At 37.0% G+C, this 21,342-nt stretch overlaps 2 protein-coding genes across 2 annotated transcripts; one reads left to right on the top strand and one right to left on the bottom strand.

Annotated features, from left to right (window-relative positions):
- The first annotated feature begins 13,009 nt into the window (after nucleotides 1-13,009).
- LOC136206131 (pyruvate kinase, cytosolic isozyme-like) lies at nucleotides 13,010-15,401 on the top strand. Its single transcript, XM_065997062.1, has 3 exons — nucleotides 13,010-13,349; nucleotides 13,847-14,308; nucleotides 14,398-15,401. The coding sequence occupies exons 1-3, from the start codon at nucleotides 13,095-13,097 to the stop codon at nucleotides 15,208-15,210; spliced, it is 1,530 nt and encodes a 509-aa protein (XP_065853134.1). The 5' UTR covers nucleotides 13,010-13,094; the 3' UTR covers nucleotides 15,211-15,401.
- Nucleotides 15,402-15,500: 99 nt separating this feature from the next.
- On the bottom strand, nucleotides 15,501-17,183 carry LOC136206562 (E3 ubiquitin-protein ligase SIRP1-like). The gene is made up of 2 exons (XM_065997657.1): nucleotides 17,054-17,183; nucleotides 15,501-16,956 (listed from the first exon to the last, which is right to left on the bottom strand). The coding sequence occupies exon 2, from the start codon at nucleotides 16,927-16,929 to the stop codon at nucleotides 15,868-15,870; it is 1,062 nt and encodes a 353-aa protein (XP_065853729.1). The 5' UTR covers nucleotides 16,930-16,956; nucleotides 17,054-17,183; the 3' UTR covers nucleotides 15,501-15,867.
- Between the last annotated feature and the right edge of the window lie 4,159 nt (nucleotides 17,184-21,342).

Genomic DNA, 21,342 nt, shown 5'->3' with positions numbered 1-21,342 from the left:
CACCTTATAGCTGTGAAAAGAATTTTTAGATATTTGTAGAGCTCGGTTAATGCAGGATTGTGGTATCCAACCTCAAATGACTTCACTCTCATTGGATACATTGATGCTGACTATGGACGGGATAAGCTAGAACGTAAGAGTACTTCTGGAGGATGTCACATCCTTGGAAGTTGTCTAGTATCTTGGTTCAGCAAGAAGCAGTCATCAGTTGCCCTGTCTACAACTGAAGCTGAGTACATTGCTGCTGGAAGCTGTGTGGCCCAGGTCCTATGGATAAAGCAACAGCTTGAGGATTATGGTGTAAAAACAGAAACAATAGAAGTCAAATGTGACAACAAGAGTGCCATTGACTTATCCAAAAATCCAATCCAACACAGCAGGATGAAGCATGTCAGCATAAGGCATCACTTCATAAGGGATCATATACTCAAGGGTGAGATCAAGCTGACCTACGTTCCTACAGATGAACAGCTTGCGGATATCTTCACAAAGCCTCTGGCTCGTGAGCAATTCAACATACTAAGGGAAGCTATCGGTATGTCTAATCCTCTTCACTAAAATTATATGTTTAAATTGAATGTTGAGTGATTACCATGCTGAGTGAGTTGTGCTAAATGAGTAACTATTGCATGCTGAGCTAAATATGAACTATATCACCCCATGCTGAGTAGACATACATACTGAGTGATTAACATAAGCTGAGTTACTAAGCACATGAACATTCCTTCTACGTAAAACTGACTTCCTAGAATCTCAAACAATTAGGCTTCTCGAAACTGAGTAAAACTCTTATGCACAATAAATGCTAGCACGCGCATTAATAGCCACCTAGGATGACGTAAGAGCAATTATTAGAAAACACATGCGCCGATTGTGTCATAAATGCCAGATTATTGTCGTTTGATCATCTCGAGGTAAAACAGCTACTTCAACGTATCGGATCAACTCGACACCCCTATAAATAGTGGATGATTTCCCACTAACTGCTCTTTACATTCGAAATCTTTGGCAAATTAATTTCCATCTCTCTCTCTCTAAATCTCAAAACCTCTCGAAAATCCCTGAGAAAATCATGTCGGACTCTCAGAACATCTCTGGTGCCGGTTACGACGACAACCGCTCCGATGAAAATCCCTCGTCGCACACTGAGCAGGAACGTGAGGAGACCTCAACTGAGTCTCAAGAACATGGTCAGCATGACCAACCTAAGGTCATTATTCCGAGTAAGAAACCCCAAGCTGACCAAGCAACACCATCTAAGAAATAGAAAAAGGAGAAGGGCAAGATACCACAGGAAAGAAACTATTCTCCGGTCTACAACAGTGTGAGGGGATACAAGATCGACCATTCCCCCTGGTTCTCTAAGGGTTTTGTAGAAGCTGAAAAACCCTTTTGCGAATGGATCTCTAAGAATGGCTGGACCGGGCTATTTTCCCTCCGTGAAGCCACTTATCCTGAATTGGTAGGGGAATTCTACACCAACTTACGAGCTGCTAATGATGACACTGATTACATGGTCACAAAGGTCAGGGGTAAAGAAATCTTCGTCAATCCTCCCTATCTTGCCACTTTGCTCAAACTGAAGAATGAAGGAGCTGAACTCAGAACCACAAACGATCACGGTAAAATCAAATACTCTTCAGAGTTCTGTAAACCCGCTGGTCACGTAGGAGAAATCGCTAGCACCTCTATGGGTCAAAATCAGAAGATGGCCCATTACATTCTGACGAACTTCATATTTCCCAAGGTCAATTCCACATCCTCAGCGTCTAATTTTGAGCAGTGCTTCATCTGGCACATGCTGACCTACCAGCCACTCAATATGCCCATGTTCCTCATCGGTGCTTTCCAACGAAGTACTGGCACACTCAGGTTAGGTTCAGTAATCACCAAGATACTTAAAGACTACAGGGTGAACTTAGTTGAAGAAATAAATGTTTGGGGTACAGAAATTACTGCGGCCGTATTGTTCAGTTTGGCCTATGACCAACCCATTAAACCCAAAAAAAAGAAAGGGGGCTATAACAGAGGAAGGAGATAATGTGATTGAAGGGACAAAGGGCATGCTGACCAGAAAGGGAAAGAAAATAAACCAAGCTCGCACTGGCCGCGCTAAGGAAGATAAAAAGAGGAAAGCTGACCAAACCTCTTCCAAAGATATTAACTCAGGTCCAAAGAAAATCCGGTTTATATCACGCGGGAAGCAAATTGACACTGAGCAAGGTCAGGAGGGACCTAAGTCAGCAGAAAATCTGAAAAGGCCAGCAGAGCCTGAGAAAGTAAGTGAGGATACTCCTGAGGAGCCCCTGAGAAAGAAGAAGAAGAAATCCTCTAGTCTTAACCCAATTGATGCACTTCCTCTTGACTGTGTTGTCTCTGAAGACTCACACTTTGTGAGAAGTCAAGATATCGATCTTGAGAAACCTCCTGCTGATCAAGAAGAAGAACTGGGTAATGATGAAGGTGAGTTTGATGTTGAAAGGACAGATGATGCTGAGCTAAGTAAGGATGTTGCTGCTGAGGAAAACCAAACAGTTGATGCTGAGCAGACTGAGATTCAAACTGAGCAGCTTATGCAGGATAAGGTTGTGGAAGGTCTCAATACTGACCTTGGACTAAACGCCTCTTCTGATTCATTTGACTCCATTCCTGCTGATCCTTCTCCTCCAAAAGTCAGCACAGGCAAACGCCTCAAACGAAAGGCTCAAAAATCTCCAGTCATTGATCTTCTGGACGATTCTCCGCTAAGGGAACCAATCTCTGACCTTACCACACTCCAGTTCCAATTCTTCAACACTACCATTAAACCAACTTTGGACCAAATCGAGGAAAAGCAAGCCACTGTTTCTCAAGCTGAGGAACACGCCAAGACTCCTAAAAATCCAATTCCTGCCGAGCAAGAGCTCGAAGTCCAAGCTGCTCAAGACAATGAGCGAGCAAAGGAAAATTCTACCCAAGTTGGCTCTGCAGTGCCTCCTCCTGCACCAACTCAACTTCAGACCAATGTTGAGCAGGACAATATCTCTGTCGATCCACCTCTTCCTAATCCTGTTTCGCAGAATAATGAACAGTCAGTTCCTGATGCTGACCTGAATAAAAGTCCAGCCACTGACCAAGTTGGCCCATATGGTTCTGGAAAGCACCATACTCCTCCCCCATTTGATGCTACTCAAATTCCGGCCGCTGAGCAAACTCCTGATACAACTTATGCTTACCTGAATGCAACTGAGTCTGGGCGCAGAATCATTGACTCAGCTCAATCCCTACTATAGGATCTTAACCAAGCTCATACTGATGCTGCTGGGTCTACTCATGTTGAGCCTCAACACATATCTTCTGTCACTCAGCTTCTGGAAGAAATCAAAGGTCTCAAAGACTTGCTGAGTGTCATGACAACCCTTCAATCTTAACAACCTAAACAAGACTCAATAATGAAGCTGGCTGAACTCCAGCTGATGATGGTGAACCACATGAATTCCCTACAAGGACAAATCAACAACCTTTCAGCTGTGAACTCAACTTATGCAACCTCTGCTGAGGTTAATCAACATTTCACCCAGCTACACTCTGAGCTGATCGGAGCTCGTGAATTAATCTCCTCCTCCTCCCAGTGTTCCATTGAGCAAATTAGTGAAGTTGTTCGCCTACTCAACTTGAGTAAATAAGAAATGGACACTGACCTGGTGAAGACTAATGAAATCCTGCCATACTCCCAAGCCACATTGAAACATGTCCGCTATACAAATGCCCAACGTCAGTTCTACGATTCGGATCTGCTCAAGATGTATCATCAAGCTTATGCCAAGATGACTGACACCATCACATGGATCGGGAAATCACAAGAGTATCTTCTAAGTATGCTCAGTGCCTCTATTCGAATCCCTGCTTCCACTCTGGACGATGGTGTGGCAGTTTTTGACGGTCTTCAGCTGAGTACGAGTCAACTCCAAGCATACTCAGCAAGACTGACTCGTGCTGTTATTAACAACACCTTCTCTCCTCCTCAACCCGATGCTGGAAAAACGGGGGAGAAAGAACAAGCTGATGGAACTCAACAAATGGGGGAAGCATCCGGCAGTCAGCAACAAAGAACCGCCAAAGGAAAAGGCAAAGTTAATCCTGCTCACCAAGCTCAAGTCAACAGGAAGAAATAGACTGTCTAGTTTTAGTACTTGACTTGTAGTTTATCTGGCATGTTCTTTCGTATTTTGTATGCTGACAATCTATCTATTTTAAGTATCTTTTCATTCAGCTGACTTATCTATATGCAATGCTTACTTGTTGTGTTATATGTTGATCTGTCTTAAGTGAACAAACAAACAAAATTAAGAAGGGACATATAAGTAAAATATACTCAGTACACATTAGCTTTGATACATCCTTTCATTTTCTCTGATACATGATTCAATAAGCTCTGATATAATCCTTCATAACTCTGATACCTAAAACTAAACCATGTATCGAACTGAGTAAAAATATATTCCAAATTTTGAAATCTTCTGAAAGCTGACCTAGGTTCATCTGAATTAGATCTTGGAAGGTCTAGAATTGAACTAAGTCAGTACAGGCATATCTTACCTTTTACTCGATTAAATCTTAGAAGGTTTAGAGTTAAGTTAAGTCAATGGATGCAACCCTTACGGGGGAGTAACTTCAGAAGAATGAAAGATAACTCAATCATGGGGAATTTCAAAACTGAGTTCCATAATTAAATATTTTGCCAACATCAAAATGGGGGAGTTTGTTTAAACACCTTTCCACATAATTTTGATTTGACAAAATTATTTAAGTTAATCCATGATTAAGACAATTAAATTTATGTGCTTTGATTTAATTGTACTAATGCGTTTGTTCAATGTTGAGAATAAAAATATATACATATAAGAACAGGAATCAAAGTAAGACAGAACGTAGTCAGCATGATAACATAACACGAGCTGAGTAAAGTATAACTCAGTATGAAAGAAGGAAAGTCTTCTTCAGAACTGAAACTTGCAGATAAAGCTGACCACAGAAGCTGAGGGGAACTTAACTCAGAAAAGTCTTCTTTGGAACAATATCTTGCACAATGAAGCTGACCATGGAAGCTGAGTAAAAAGCAACTCAGTATCGTAAATAGCAACGATCAAAGACAACGGCTATCAAAGTAAAGCTGAGTGCTCTTCAGGACAGCACCAATGATCCGTTTGCTAAAGGATAAGATCCGACAGTGATCTACGCCAATTCAGAAGCTTTGGAATCATGCAAAGATATTGTTTCGAGACGCATGGGTCAACTGTCCTCTAGCTGAAAGACAAAACTGGCGCTAAAAGACGAACCTGCGAGAAGAAGACAAGCCTGACGCCTGCCAAATTCAGACGACAGGATTGGCCTGTAAATCTGAAGCTGACCAGAACAATGTCGCATGAAGAGCCGTTTGAATCTAACGGATAAATCCAGATTCAAATGATTTAGTCTTCAGATTTCAACTATAAAAGGACAAGTTCATTCTTGGATCCTAAGCCGAATTACAAAAGAGAAAAACAATATACATACAAAGCACATCAAAACAAGAAAGAGATCTTACACCAAATTTCCATTTCTGTGTAAAAGCTAGATTGATTTTGTAATCATCTAAAGTGTTCTTTGTCTGAGAAAAGAACAAATTTTTATCAATTGTAAAATTGAGAGCGTGGTGCTGAGTACTTGGTTTTAAGTACTCAGTGGTAGAGAAAATCTAAGTGCTGAGTTGCAGCGCTTAGTGGAGTTGAGTAGACGAATAGAGGACGGTACTCTTGCATATTCAACTGCCTTGTAAACGGTTTGTGCTCTACCTTTAAAGAGCTCAGTAGTGGATTGAAAAAGCCCGGAAGGATTCTGGGGACTGAACGTAGGCGGAGAGGCCGAACCAGAATAAGTCTGCTGAGTTATTTCTAACCCTTTCTCTCATTATATATCTGTATGTGTTGCTTGCTATATTTACTCAGTACATAAATTGTTTAAGCTGACACTGAGTAAATCAAAGTGCTGAGTTGGAAGCTGACCACAAAGTGTCAATTCCCAACTCACAAGTAAAACAGTTCTAGTCAGTCTTGACTAAAGCTGTCTTACGTCTCACTCGGCCGTGCTGACCAAAACTGAGTTAAGAAACTCAAAGTATTATTTTAAGTTAGCATAATTAAAATGAGAAAAAGTATATTAGTTCCTACCCCCCCCCCCCCCCCCCCTTGGAACTAATCACACGGGACCAACAGATAGGATTGAGTAGACGAATAGAGGACGGTACTCTTGCATACTCAGTTGCTATTGTAAACGGTTTGTGCTCTACCTTTAAAGAGCTCAATAGTGGATTGAAAAGGCTCGAAGGGATTCTGGGGACTGGACGTAGGCGGTGAGGCCGAACCAGGATAAGACTGCTGAGTAATCTCTAACCCTTTCTCTTGATATATATGTATATGTATGTGTTGCTTGCTTAAATTACTCAGTAAATAATTTGTACAAGTCGGCGCTGAGTAATCAGAGTGCTGAGTTGGAAGCTGATATAAAGTGTTACTTCCCAACTCACAATTGAAATAGCTCTAGTCAGTATCTGATTAAAGCTGTCTCACACTTCACTCAGCCTTGCTGACCTGAAACTGAGTTAAATTATCAAACATTTAATTAAGTTAGCATTATTAAGCGAAAAAGTTATATTAGTTCCTAACCCCCCCCCCCCCTTGGAACTAATCCTATTACGTTACACGGGACCAACAATAACACGGTTTTGATTTTCATGGTTATGTTTATTATGGTCATGAACACCTCCTAGCGTGCAAGAGTCTTAGAGAACTAAGCCACCTTAGTCTTTTTTGAAGCAACCTCACTTTAGTCTCACATAGGTGATTAGACTTCTGATGCACAATAAATCATTAAAAATTTATTTAACCTTTTTCCATTTTTTTATATGATTGTTTACATTACAAGAATGGATAAGGGTTTAACCCCCACATTACTTCACATGGTCTATGTAATTAGGTCGCTTTGAACCTAGATATTGGGATCTCCAATCAACAATATTGAAATTTTCTTCACGTAAAACCTTAAGTGTTCATAGGCTTTAGTCCTATCTTGATCTTATAAATCAATAGAGGTAACTCTCATTGAGATCAGTTGTCTAATATTGTTATGTCGGGGCACATGTGCCTATCTTATACATCACAATTCGTTTTATGTCAATCATTGCTTGATTTCACAATGTAAGAAGATTTGTGGGCACATTTTTTTCCATTTATGAATTTCCTCCAAGAAGTTTCGTAGCGAGTCGATTTCTTCTCCAGTTTTATCTAGGGAGACAAACTCAGAATTCATGGTGGATATGGTCGTTTCTCTTGATGATTTCCAAGAGACTCCTTCTCCTCCTTAAGTTAACATATATCCACTTGTACTTTGGAATCTTTTATATCCGATATCCAAATAGCATAAAAGTATCAATCTAATATAGTAAGATCTCTCGCACAGTGTAGTATGTAATCACGAGTGAACCGTAATTACCTTATTATTCTTATGATAGTTATCTAGCGATTCTCCCTTCGATTACTCTTGAATCTTCTTAAACTTCTTCCAGTTAAAGAGATGCTGGGTCTTATACAACTCATGATATACATCAAACTGCTTATTACCGTTGCATATTCCACTTGGTCAACGCTTTTACATTTATTCCTGGACAAATTTTGGCTAGTATCTATTAGAGTCCTAGCATTATCAGAGTCATCCTTACTAAACTTTCCATGTATCTTGTCCACGTAGTGTGACTGAGTCTAGATGAGATTATTAGGTGAAATTTTAATTTGGATGCCCGAAATCACATCTGCAGTCCCATATATTTCATATGAAACCTTGATTTAACATATCCTTAATTAATACTTGTTGGCACCATCGTATTACTCTCCACGATGAATGTGCTATCAATATACAAACACTGAGTAATATATCATTCATTTGTAGCTTTGACACATATGCATTTGTCACTCTTATTTATTTTATAGTCATTTTCCATCATGACATCATCAAACTTTTTGTGTCATTCTTTTTGGTGCGTGCTTTAATCCATATAAATACTTCACCAATTTACAAACTTTCCTTTCCTAAGCGGGAGATACACAAACTTTAGTCTGTTCTTTGAAGGTCTCTTTATGAATATCTCCATTTATGGTCTTAACATTCATTTGGTGTACTTCGAGAGTTGGCGGAGCGATGATTGCAAGTATCACCCTAGTGGAAGTTATTCTTGACACATGAGAGTACACATTAAAGTATTCAAAGCCTTGATTTCGTCTATAACCTCTTATAACCAATATGGCCTTATACTTATCTATCATCCCACCTACTTTCATTTTCCATTTGAAAATCCATTGAGAACTTAGTGATTTTATTCCTTAAGGAAGGTTCACTAGTTCCCAAGTATGGTTATGTTTAATGGAATCAATTTAACTCATTTAGTTTCTTTCTATAAAGAGCTTTCTATTGAACTTATAGATTTTCTATAATTGTGAGGTTCAACCTCTAGCCTATAGGTTAGAAATTTTAGCCTATAAGACTTTTCCACCCTTGCTCGTTTACTTCTTCTAGGTTCCGCCTCTTGTTGAAGGTTTTGAGTGTTTTCATCAACAATTCTAAAGTCTGTTGGGTCTTGATACAACTTCAGTTTGCTTGTATGGAAATATATTCTCACAAAATGAAACATTTTTTGATTCCATAACAATGTTCTCGTGTATCTAAGGATTTTTAGATTCATACACAAGAAACTGATATGCATCACTATGAAGCACATAACCAATGAAAATACAATCCACCATCTTTGGGCCTATCAATTTTTTTTTTTTTTTTTTGCAACAGAGTCATTACCTTATCAAGACACTCTCACATTTTCAATTAATTTTGGGAAGGTTTCTCTCATTTCCATAACTCATGTGGAGTCTTGTCTTTTTTTTTTTTGCGAGACACTTTAATTAAAAGGCGACTAGCTGATTAAACAGCTTCCCCACATGTTTTATGGCAACCTAGAATTGTTTAGCATCACATTCATCATTTCCTTTAAGGTACGATTTTTGCGCTATGCTACTCCATTGGGTTCAGGAGAATAAGGTGGTGTTACCTCGTGAATAATTTTATTTTAGGATAAAAACTCGTCAAATGGTTCAACATATTCACCATCATGATTGCTTCTTCCCACCTTAATTTTTATCTTAAGTTGGTCTTCTACTTCCTACTTATAGAGAATAAAGTTCTCTAAAGCCTTATCCCTATTTTTTAAACAAATATGCATAACAATATTTTGTGCTATCGTCAGTGAAGGCAATAAATTTATTACCTCCCCTAGTTTGTAAACACTTTAAGTCACAAACATCGCTATGTACGTAATAAATCAAATGGTTCAATATTCCTTTCCACTGTATAGAATGAAGACCTTGTTAATTTTTTCTCTACACAAATTTCACATATATGTTTTTAATCAATTTGGAATGAAGCGACGTGTTGTAAATTAATTAATCTAAGCAAAGTATCATAATTAACATGTCCAAGTCTACCATATTATAAATCAAATGACTCAATGATATAAAATGAAGAAATGTTATTCTTATTGATATTCATTGTCTTGGACTTATAAGAGATATAACACTAAACTTTCACATACCATTGAATATGTATCCCTTACCCACATACCTCCCTTAGATGAAAAAAACTTTTCATATTCAAAAGCTATCATAAAACCATGAGCACTTAGGAGGCTTCTAGATTTAAGATTTTCCGAATGTTAGGCACATAAAGATATTTTGTAGCTTCACTACTTTTTCAGAAATCGTCTTCATAATTACAGTTAGGGGTGTTAGTGAGTTAGAGTAGCTCGTAAACTATTCAAGCTCGTCTCGGTCAAAGCTCAGTCAAATCTTGGCTTGATAGGGCTCGGCTCGAGCTCGGGATCTACTCGAGACATTAACGAGCCGAGTCTGAGCTTTCTTAAGTTCGGCTCAAAAGTTTGAGAAAATGCTCGATTATATTTTATTTAGTATATATATTTCATTAAATTTTAATTCTAAATAAAATAATTAATGACCATGAGAAAAAAAGTAATTAGTCCTCAACTTTAACTCTAAACCAATGTTTTAAAAACCAGACCGAAAATCGAACCGGATTGACAACTGGGTTAGGGGTCAATTGGTTCAACTGGTTGACTCAGATTGGTTGAACCGAATGACCTCATAAATAATATATATATAAATTTAATTTAAATTATAAAATTTTATTTTATGTATATTTAAAATCTAAATACTAAATAAACTTTCTTTATATTACAAATATCAATTAAGTTTTTAATAATATTTATCAAAATATATAAAATAAACAAATGCTATATAATATTAATAATTTTAAGTATTAGTATAATATATAAATATATATTGTTGTTATTAATCACAAGTTAGAAGCTAGATTAGTGGTAAGATATATATAGTCATACCTAATGTCCTAGGTTTGCTGCTATTGAGTATTTGTAACAGGTTTTTTATATTTAGCTCGTTTCAAATAGCCAAATTTATTACACGGTAAAATGATTTTTTTTTTAAATTTAGAACCTCTTAAATTTCCCTGCATGTTATGCTTCCGTTAATTGATTAAGTTTACAAGTAATTTTATTGATTAAGTTTATAAGTAATTTTATTTTGGTTGCATATGCTTATTGTTTTGTAAATCTAGATTATTGAACGAGTTTTTATAATGTTTGATGTGGTTTCTCTAGATTTCTAAAATGTGTCACTTGCCAAATTCAGAAGCCCCGTCAGATTAAAGGATGTGGATTATTTGATGACATCTACAACACCTAGCTCTCAAGAATGATTAAGAAATTTACAAAAGAATAACGAGTTGAAGGATAAAATATGTAAGGTTGAAATTCAAGGAGATAACAAATCTCAATGTGGATGTTTATTGCTCATTGAATGCACATGAAACAAAATAAACCGCATCAAATGATCTGACACGAAGATATCTAACTAAGAATTGCATGAAACTTATATGGTCATATAAATTTCATGCAAAGTTTATTGACTATAATAAATTTTCAATTCTTTCTTTTATTTTTATTTTATTATTATTATTAAGTTCTTAAAATTTGAGATAATGAAAAAGGAATGAAAATATTTTTTTTAAATACCTTTATCGAGAAGTTGCTCATTAGCAAATTTTTCCTTTCAGAAAATTGCATTTAACACTGCAATATCGAGATTTTCTACTACACATTAAAAGCAATATATCTTACTTATTAAAAAAAGCGTTGCAAACCACTTTCTGAGAGTCGATTGGTGTTAATAATTAGATGTATATATATGCCATCAATTAATTGATCAAGTATACTGCTCACAATTTATAATAGAATTTCTCCCGTCAGATAATCGGAATAGCTTTAATTATTTTTTCTGCTTTCGATAGTTAAATCAATCTCGCATATTTTGTCTACCATGAAAACATTAATACAATACTGAACTATCAAGTAAATTATGGCAAATTATTAGAAGTACCCGGTTCTCCATATCAACTGGAGGACCTTCCATATATATTTTGACACGTGTAATATGGACCTACGTATATTACAAGATGTCATACTATTTTAATTATTATGTGGGGTCACAATACACGTGTCCGAATGTGAATTGTGGGTCTTCCGAGTGACATGGAAGACCTGGTACTTAATATAAGAGCTCGTAAATTAGACCGTCCTTTCAAAAAAAAGTATATAAGACCGTCTTTCAAAAAAAAAAAGTAAATTAGACCGACTTACTATAATTTCTTTAATAGTTCTCCACGATTACCAAATCATTGTATTTTGCCTTTCTAAAATAAAAGCTTGCGAAATTTGTTATTTTTCCGAGGCAATACCCATTTGGCTTCCTAAACTAAGCTTTCAAAGTCAATTAGGACTTTAAACTATCAAAATCATCAGTCAGGTCCCTGAATTAATAAAAAATCATCAATCGAGTTCTCATTCTAAACAAAAATCATCAATTGAGGCCTTATTGAAAATCATTCAATTGAACAGTTTCAGACTCTCTTCCCCAAACTCATTTTGAACCTCAAATATTCACCGTTTCTGATCTTAAGATAGGATGGGGACTCAATTGATGATTTTTATTTAGTTCATGAATATGATTGATCATTTTGATAGTTTAGGATTCTAAATGATTTTGAAATTTTAGTTTAGGAAACAAAATGAGTGCCTTTTTCCAACTAACAATTAAAAATTGCAGTTTATTTGTGAAATATAACAAACATTCAAAGCTTAATGTTAGTAATAAAAATAGTCGGAGGGTCTAATAGAATAGAATATGACTCTTAAGGACTTAATAAGGCTTAATACATCATTTGTCTTGAACTTGTCCAAAAAGCTTGATTGGACCCCTAAACTTTCAAAGTGCTCTGATAGCTCCCTGAACTTGCAAAAAAAATGTTTAGTTAACCCCCTGAACTTGCGTAAAACGTAATCAATTGATCACTCGGTCGTAAAAAAAGTAAGTTAAATGCGGAAGATGTATTCCACGAGTCTTATAAAAAGTAAAACGACCAAAATCGGAATATACGATTCTAATATTAGAGAAGACAAGTTGTATAGTTGAGCAAGCAATAACTTCCGTTTTAATCTATTTTTTAATTATACAATATCATTTTAAGATACGTGGAATACATCTTCCGCATTTAACTTACTTTTTTTACGACCGGGTGATCAATTGATTACGTTTTACGCAAGTTCAGGAGCTAACTGAATATTTTTTTGCAAGTTCAGGGAGCTATCGGGACACTTTGAAAGTTTAAAGGGCCAATCAAGCTTTTTGGATAAGTTCAGGGGCAAATGATGTATTAACCCACTTAATAATATAAAAAAAAAAAAGTACCAGAAATAGAATATTTGGTGAATTCATATTCGCATTAAGTTTTCCTTTACCGCCAATTTGAGAATAAAAGCCCTACACTACACAAACTCATTCTTCAAAGTCATATAACCTTTGTGTTTTCTAAGCTACCTTTTGCTTACCTCTGCCTCCATTTTTTAAAAGCAGAGTTTTTTCCTTCTTTCTGGGTTTTGAGAGATGGAAAAAGTACTGATTAAAGGACAGGGGATAATGGGAGGAGGAGAAAAAAGGCCAAAGACTAAGATAGTATGCACTTTAGGGCCACAATCGAGGTCTGTTGAAATGATTGAAAAGCTTTTAAAAGCTGGAATGAATGTTGCTCGCTTCAATTTCTCTCATGGAACCCATTCTTATCATCAACAAACCCTTGATAATCTTAGGGCTGCCATGAATAATACTAACATTCTTTGTGCTGTCATGTTGGATACTAAGGTATGTTCCTCTTATTTTCTCATTAAAGTTTCTTCCTTTATGGATGTTAACCAATTAGAATTTGGCTTGATTGGATGGAGGGCTTAGAGGGGTTAGTAAGGGAAGGGTTAGTAAGGGTTGATAGAAACCCTTGTTTGGGAGGAGGAAGGGTTAGCAAGGGTTTCTATAAACCCATGTTTGGAACACAAAAAAAATTAGGAGGGCAAGGGTTTGGAGGGGTTTTGAAGGGTTTCTTTTTAACGAATTGCATCCAATTTTGAACCCTCCAATTTGGTGGGTTTGGAAGGGTTACCCTTCCTTCCCTTTCCTTACCTTTCCCTACCCTTCCGTTATTAACCCTTCCCTACCCTTCATCCAATCAAGCTTAACTCTCCCTAATTCCACCCTTGTTGACCTATATAAAAATTGATCCTATTGCAGTTTATCTAACTATGGACTTTCAATTGATGATCTTGAGGAACTTGACTGATGATGATGTCTTAAATTTGGTATAATAGGGACCGGAAATTCGAACTGGGTTTTTGAAGGACGGTAAGCCTATACAACTGAAGCAGGGGCAAGAGATTCTCATCTCGACAGACTATAGCTTAAAAGGTGATGACAAAATGATAAGCATGAGCTATGAAAAGTTAGCTGAAGATGTGAATCCAGGAAGTGTGATTTTGTGTTCAGATGGTACTATTTCACTTAAAGTTTTGTCTTGTGACAAGCAAAATGGCTTGGTTCATTGCTGCTGTGAAAATTCTGCACTTCTTGGTGAGAAAAAGAATGTTAATCTTCCTGGAGTAGTGGTTGATCTTCCTACATTAACTGAAAAAGATAAAGAGGATATTCTACAATGGGGAGTTCCTAATAACATTGACATGATTGCTTTATCATTTGTTCGTAAAGGCTCGGACCTTCTCGAGGTTCGAGCGCTTCTTGGAGATCATGCAAAGAGCATACTTCTTATGTCCAAGGTAAGTTAGAAGTTTCGAGTTCGAGTCTTGAAAACAGTTGTTATAGAGTAGAAAAAGTGACTTTTGTGATGGATTGTATGTTTTGGCAGGTTGAGAATCAGGAAGGGGTTGCTAATTTCGATGACATTCTTGCGAATTCGGATGCATTTATGGTGGCACGAGGTGATCTAGGCATGGAAATCCCGGTCGAGAAAATATTCCTCGCGCAGAAGGTGATGATCCAAAAGGCTAACATATCAGGAAAACCTGTGGTAACAGCAACACAAATGTTGGAATCAATGATCAAGTCTCCGAGGCCTACACGAGCAGAAGCTACCGATGTTGCGAATGCAGTGCTGGACGGAACAGATTGTGTGATGCTTAGTGGAGAAACAGCTGCTGGTGCCTATCCTGAACTTGCTGTAAAAACCATGGCTAGAATTTGCATAGAAGCCGAGGACTTCATCGATTACGGACATCTTTTCAAGAGGATTATGCAAAGTGCTCCTATGCCTATGAGTCCATTAGAGAGCATAGTTTCTTCAGCAGTTAGGACAGCCCACAGTGTGAAAGCAGCATTTATATTAGTTCTAACAAGAGGTGGAAACACAGCAAGGCTTGTGTCCAAGTACAGGCCACATGTGCCTGTTTTGTCTGTGGTTGTTCCTTATATCAGAAATGAGTTCTTTGAGTGGACTTGCAGTGATGCAACTCCAGCTAGACATAGCCTTATTTACAGGGGTTTAGTGCCAGTTTTGAGTTCGGGTTCGGCCCGAGCCTCTCATACTGAATCAACAGAGGAATCAATTGAGCATGCTTTGGAATATGCAAAGATGAATGGTTTTTGCAAGGCAGGAGATTCAATTGTTGCATTACACAAGATTGACACTGCTTCTGTCATCAAGATTTTGTATGTGAACTAGATTTTGCATCATGCTTTGAAAAGTGTTACTAATTTTGGAATTTTACTCATCCAAAATTAAAAACTTTAGAGTTCGAGTTATATCAATCCCATTTATCGTCAGCACAACTTGCTACATGCATTTGCGTTTAGAGTTGTGTTAGAAATAATAATAAATTTTAATTCGACCGAGAAGTGTTTTATAAGAATGCAAAATAGTTGAGATGATTAAGGCATAAACATGAATTACAATGTCAATGTGTATATTATATATGAATATAGTACAAATACAATTAATAAATCAAACAGCAGTAGTAGGAGGCAACAAAACAAGAAAAGCTAATTTAAACAGCAACCGCCAATAAGGGTTGGTCCGAGTGATAAGGATTTAATATCCCTGATCCTCATCGAGGTCTATTTACCATAGACTCGGGAGTGGGTAGGCCCACCCTTAACTAAACTTTTTGTAGCAAAAAATTAAACGGCAGCCATTAAGGATAGAAACAGCTAACAGTTGAGCTGTTTAGGTCAACAACAGCTCGACAAAACATCTTTAAAAACAGCGACGGATCCAGGAGAGGAGTAGGGGTTTGAGCACCCACTGATCGCCACAAAATGCCAAAAACTCCACATGGAGTTGTCAGTGAATCCTGGATCCGTCATTGTTTAAAAATGTTGTTCAAGTTTCATCTGGACGAGATGAAGTTCCGGCATTGGTTGATGCAGATTCAGCTGAAGAAGTAGAAGATTCATGTTGAGATGTTGATAAAGTAAACAGATTATCAAAAGGCCATGGAACTGAAATCCATTGCCTTCTCTCATTCCCAATCTGCTCAACACCATCTTCCATATTAGTGTCTGTTGTCCTAGCAGCAGCATCATTATTATCCTCTTGATTGCTGCTGTTCAACACATTTGGCTGAATCTTTGGACCATCAGAGGGCATTTCGAATCGGCAAACCGGGCAAGAACTATGAAGTTCAAGCCATGGAAGAATACAACTGCTATGAAATGTATGTTTGCAAGGCATCTCTTTAGCTTCACTTCCAATCTCTAACTCCTCCAAGCATACAGAACATGGAGAATTGTCCTTGACAGACACAGTAGGCAATGCTTTCACTGCTTCTTTTTCAGCTGGAGGCGTTCCATATCGTCTAGGGTCATTTTCAGCCAAGTGCTGCAAGAGTAAGTCCAATCCAGGCCCTACAAGATAGTTCCTGAAAGTACTTACCATGGTTTGGTTTACATCCAGAGAACCTTGGAGGATTAATGTCTGATCTTCATTAAAAGGACTAACCAGAAATACACTGTTTTCTGAATTTGATGAGCCAAGTTCTGGAACCATACCAAGGAGTGAAGCTGCAGAGTTTCTTGTTCTCCTCCTGAATAAGGATTGAAATTCTGTGTCAAGATCATCATTTTCTTCATGTTCATTGTTGATGTTTCTGGTATGTTCTTGAGCTGTTAATCTTGCACGAGATGAACCTAAACCCCCAAGTAGACCAAGCAAAATTGGAGCCCAAAGAGAGAAAGCTCTTTCTGATCCAATATCAATGCTATTATTGCTGGTGTCATTAACATCTGATCTTGTGGTGTTGCCGTTGCCATTGCCGTTGCCATTGCTAATTTCTTCTACAAATCCACTTTCACATAATGGACATTTGATCTCAGCTTCCATTGATGGAGAAACCACCCTTGAACACATGTGACACCAATAGCTATCCATCATTGCATCCCCCATTTCCTAATTTCTCTCAATTTCAGACACCTGAAAGAAAAAACCAGAAAAAACAAAAATTTAATGAGATAAAAGAAAACCCCAGATGAATGGGAATGAAAAGTTGCAAGCTTTAGTAAATTGAAACCTTATTGATTGATGTTTATGATTATGTTTATCTTGAATTGGGGTTTTAGGGTTTGGTGATTTTCTTTGTAAAATAATGAGGGAAAAGACACAAGGAATGAGGGATGATGATGATGATGATTATGATGGTGTCTTCTCCTTTTTAAAGATATATAAAAAAAAATGGACTTTTAATAGATTGATGATTTTATTACCAGTCGTTTGAGTAGTTATTTAATTTAATAGTAAGTAGTTATTTTATATTTAATAATTTTGGTCATTTGCTTTTCTTGTTCATTGTGAGAACCTCTGATTTATACCTATGAAATTTGATTCATTGAATATTCAGATACATTTCACAAATAGCCAAGGTCTGTTATCTTAATTATTAATTACCATGCCAAACATATGCCCTTTTTTAATTACTAATTATTACCTTTTTTATTAGTATTTTCTAAATTCAATTAGTTCCATCAATTTAGGTGTGTTTTCTTTAAAACATATCTTAATTCATCCAATATTACATAATTAATATTCAAATGAAAGAATATATGACAATGTAATTCTTCAATAATGTGTATATAAAAGATGCCAAACTATACCAACTAAAAACTAAAAAAATTATGGGTGTTTGGTTCATGATATGGGTAACGGAATGGAATCAAGAAAAGGAAATAAAGAAAAAAATAATAAAATGATTTTGAATTCCTTTGTCCGTTTGTTTCGATTCTATAAAGGGAATGATATACCTCTGGTTCTCTTTGCGACTGTTTGGTTCAAATGAGGTAAAAAAACTAGAGTTATGAATTGTTTTTAACAATAATTTTTATATATACATGTGACTGTATTAATAAATTAATCACATTTAATATAAGAATTAAAATCAATTAATTCAACCATTAAAATCAAAAGACGGTGAAACAGAGGAAACTTTAACGAACTTCCTTTCGAGGAGCATTCAAAGGGGTATAATTTCGATCGATATGTTCCTTTGATTGCTTATTATCTTCCTTGCTCTTGTCGTTTCTAGATTCCTTCGATTGATGAACCGAGCTTAATCTATCCTTCAGTAGTGGATTCGGTTTGTGACTGTCCCACTTGACGAAGTCACGAGCTCTTCTCATTAGATCATGAAAGTTTTTTGGTCTCTGATAGTAAGCTTTTTTGACAAGTACTTGCTTCAGCAATTGCTTGTCATAGCCTCCACCGCTCCATCAACATTAAGATGCTTGATTTGAATTGCAACTCTTTGAAATCGCTCAATCCACTTTTTGAGAGATTTGCTAGGTTCCTGGACCAGATAGTTGAGGTCATGCATCGTCTTGCTTTCGGAGATTTAAGTGATAGAGTGATTAGCAAATTCTTTTGACATTTGTTTCAAAGACGGAATTGATCCTGACAACAACTGATCATACCAGTAGACAGCCGAATCCTTTAATGTGGTTGAAAATAATCGACACATCAAGGCATCAGTTGTTGTTGTGGTTTGTAGAGCTCTTAAAAAGTTTTTCACATGCAAGGTTGGATCAGTCATGTCATTGTAGTCCTTGAGCAATGGATACTTGAATCCTTGCGGCATCGGTTGACTCATAATTTCAGCACTCAGGGACGTATCCACGTCTGTTGTCTCCGACATTCTTGACTCCAGGCCTTCGTCCTGAAGGAAATTAGGGCTAAGGTATAGCAGCGGAAATATAAAAATTTTAGCCTATTTCCTTTTAACCATAGGATCCGTTAATCGTTATTTCATATAAAGAGGGATAAGAAGGAATACCTTTCGATGAACAATCTACCATTGTTAAAGAAGCGCCCACAATTCTTCTCCAAAGAAGCGCCCACAATTCTTCTCCGAGATTCCAACCACAAAGTTTAACACGGAGAGGTTAAGATGAAATCAACCCTTATGAGATGCAACCAAAATAGATTGCCTCTAATTAACCAACACAAGATCAAAGAGAAAGAGGGATGAATAAGATTAATCAATCGATGGAATGCCGTATGAATTCTTGTCCACGAACTATGGGATGGGAATTCTTTTTCTCTCTCTAATTAGTAATTTCGAAAATCACTATAGGGGGGGTTAGAGGCTTGGTCGAAATTCACATGGGAGGGGGTATATATAGTTGCTTGAATCTAAACCCTAGTTAGATAGGAATAGGTTACTTAATAGGAATCCATTCGGAAAGGATTCCTAATTATTATCTCACTATATATCTAATATATATTTAGGATAATAATAGGAGTATATTAATCCAATTAAAACTCCTAATTTAATTATCTCTTAATTAATTTAATTCATAATCCTAATCAAATTAGGATTAATGGAATAAAATCAATTCCTTATCTCTATATACAAATTTCGCCCCCCCTCCATATATTTGGGCCTTACTGGGCTCAATTGGGCTTCCATCTATTAATCATATCCATCTCTCTTTTGGTTCCAAGTCTTATGTGTGATCCATTAGGTTCTTACTACTTTTGGCCGTATGCAACTATTAAATTAATTTCTTCAAGAATTATATTTAATCCTTGCATAACGGAATGATGTACTGAGTATGTTATTGGCAAGTCTGTAATCATTCCCCCAGAGTCCGTTAAGAAGACAGGTTGATTCTGTCGTTAACCCTTCCGTATTAGTTACGGTATAATTCGATCCTTTATCAACTACATCCTTGAACTGAATCTTATGACTATGGGTAATGTCAAGTCACATATAGCGAGACGCTCGTTTTACTTGTTCTTGGCCGAGTCAACTCAAAAAGATAGGTTAAGTGAAATCTGTATTTCTACTCTTAAGCTATCACCTTGCAAGGGTTTAGAGTCGAGTCTTCCACAAGCGATCCTTGGATGTATCTCCCATTAATCGGGAGTGATAAATGCTCAATCCAATGTATAACTACCCTGACATTACTTCCTGTGACACCCAACCTTTGCAGTTCACACCCCAGAGTCATCTCTGTTAAGGATCGTGGGACCGCAGGATCAAAGTCTCACATTCAGTAATTCAGGATGACCAATTAACATTCTGTTGAGTCTGAGGATTAGTTATACCTAGTAATACCAATGAGATGAACAGTTGACAAGGATGGATCTACCCATCCTGTTATCTCAAATCGGATCCCCAATCCTAATGAACAACGTTTCACCGGATCTATGTAACTGTCTAGATATCTATATATATGAAGCTTGTGAGATCAGCTTTCTGTCGGACAGAAGACATTGTTACAAGTCTCAACCGTGATATATCAATCCTAAACATATCACTTGATTTGGGTGGTTTTAAGTTTATTAGTTTATTATAAAGTTTTGTCTCACTTCATGCTTGTATGAACACTTTATAATCACTTTAAACAAACTTACGAATTTCCTTTTATTAGACTTTATTCAGTGCTTAAAAGAGATTGCCTTTATATAGTTATAAAACATATATCTCATTAAAACAAATGATATAAAGAACAATTCATTTACAATAAGTTTGTATCCCGCAACAATTGACTATAGGACACTAAACCCCAACATACTCCCACTTGGACTAAAGCCAATTGTTTCTAAAACTTATCCCAGTAGAAGTTAAATGACGATCATGTACTTTCTGGGTTAAAGGCTTTGTCAACGGATCTGCAACGTTGTCCTCTGTAGGTACTCTTTCTATTCTCACATCTCCTCTAGCCACAATCTCTCTTATGAAGTGGTATCGCTTTAGGTAGTGCTTGGATGCATTATGAGACCGTGGTTCCTTTGCTTGCGCAATGGCTCCATTGTTATCACAGTAAAGAGTAATGGGATTGACAATGTCAGGCACCACACCTAGTTCTGTAATGAACTTTCTAATCCAAACTGCTTCCTTTGCCGCTTCCGCAGCAGCGATGTACTCTGACTCGGTCGTAGAGAAAGCTACGCTTCCCTGCTTGGAACTTTTCCAACTGACCGCGCCCCCATTTAGGATAAACAGGTATCCTGATTGGGATTTAAAATCATTCTCATCTGTGAGATGACTAGCGTCTGAATATCCTTGTATTTTCAGATCTCCTTCTCCGTACACTAGGAACATATCTTTAGTCCTTCTCAAGTACTTAAGAATGTTCTTGACGGCAATCCAATGCTCGTCTCCCGGATTCCCTTGGTAACGACTCGTTACAGATAACGCGAACGCTACGTCAGGTCTAGTGCATAGCATAGCATACATAATCGAACCGATCGCGCTGGCGTACGGGACTACAGCCATGCGTCGTTTGTCATCATCAGTTTTAGGACATTAATGATTGTTTAACTTTACTCCATGTACCATGGGTAAGTTACCTCATTTCGATT

Source organism: Euphorbia lathyris, chromosome 9, assembly GCF_963576675.1.
Source record: "Euphorbia lathyris chromosome 9, ddEupLath1.1, whole genome shotgun sequence".
In the NCBI taxonomy this organism is placed as follows: Eukaryota; Viridiplantae; Streptophyta; class Magnoliopsida; order Malpighiales; family Euphorbiaceae; genus Euphorbia; species Euphorbia lathyris.
Note: the sequence above shows the minus strand (reverse complement) of the source record. Positions and strands in the feature narration are given on the sequence as shown.

Bases quoted from the DNA above. Each gene is read 5' to 3' on its own strand.
- LOC136206131 (XM_065997062.1), top strand. From the start codon at position 13,095: ATGGAAAAAGTACTGATTAAAGGACAGGGGATAATGGGAGGAGGAGAA. The intron at 13,350-13,846 runs GTATGTTCCTCT...TTGGTATAATAG, and splicing joins CTGTCATGTTGGATACTAAG to GGACCGGAAATTCGAACTGG. The intron at 14,309-14,397 runs GTAAGTTAGAAG...ATGTTTTGGCAG, and splicing joins GCATACTTCTTATGTCCAAG to GTTGAGAATCAGGAAGGGGT.
- LOC136206562 (XM_065997657.1), bottom strand. From the start codon at position 16,929: ATGGGGGATGCAATGATGGATAGCTATTGGTGTCACATGTGTTCAAGG.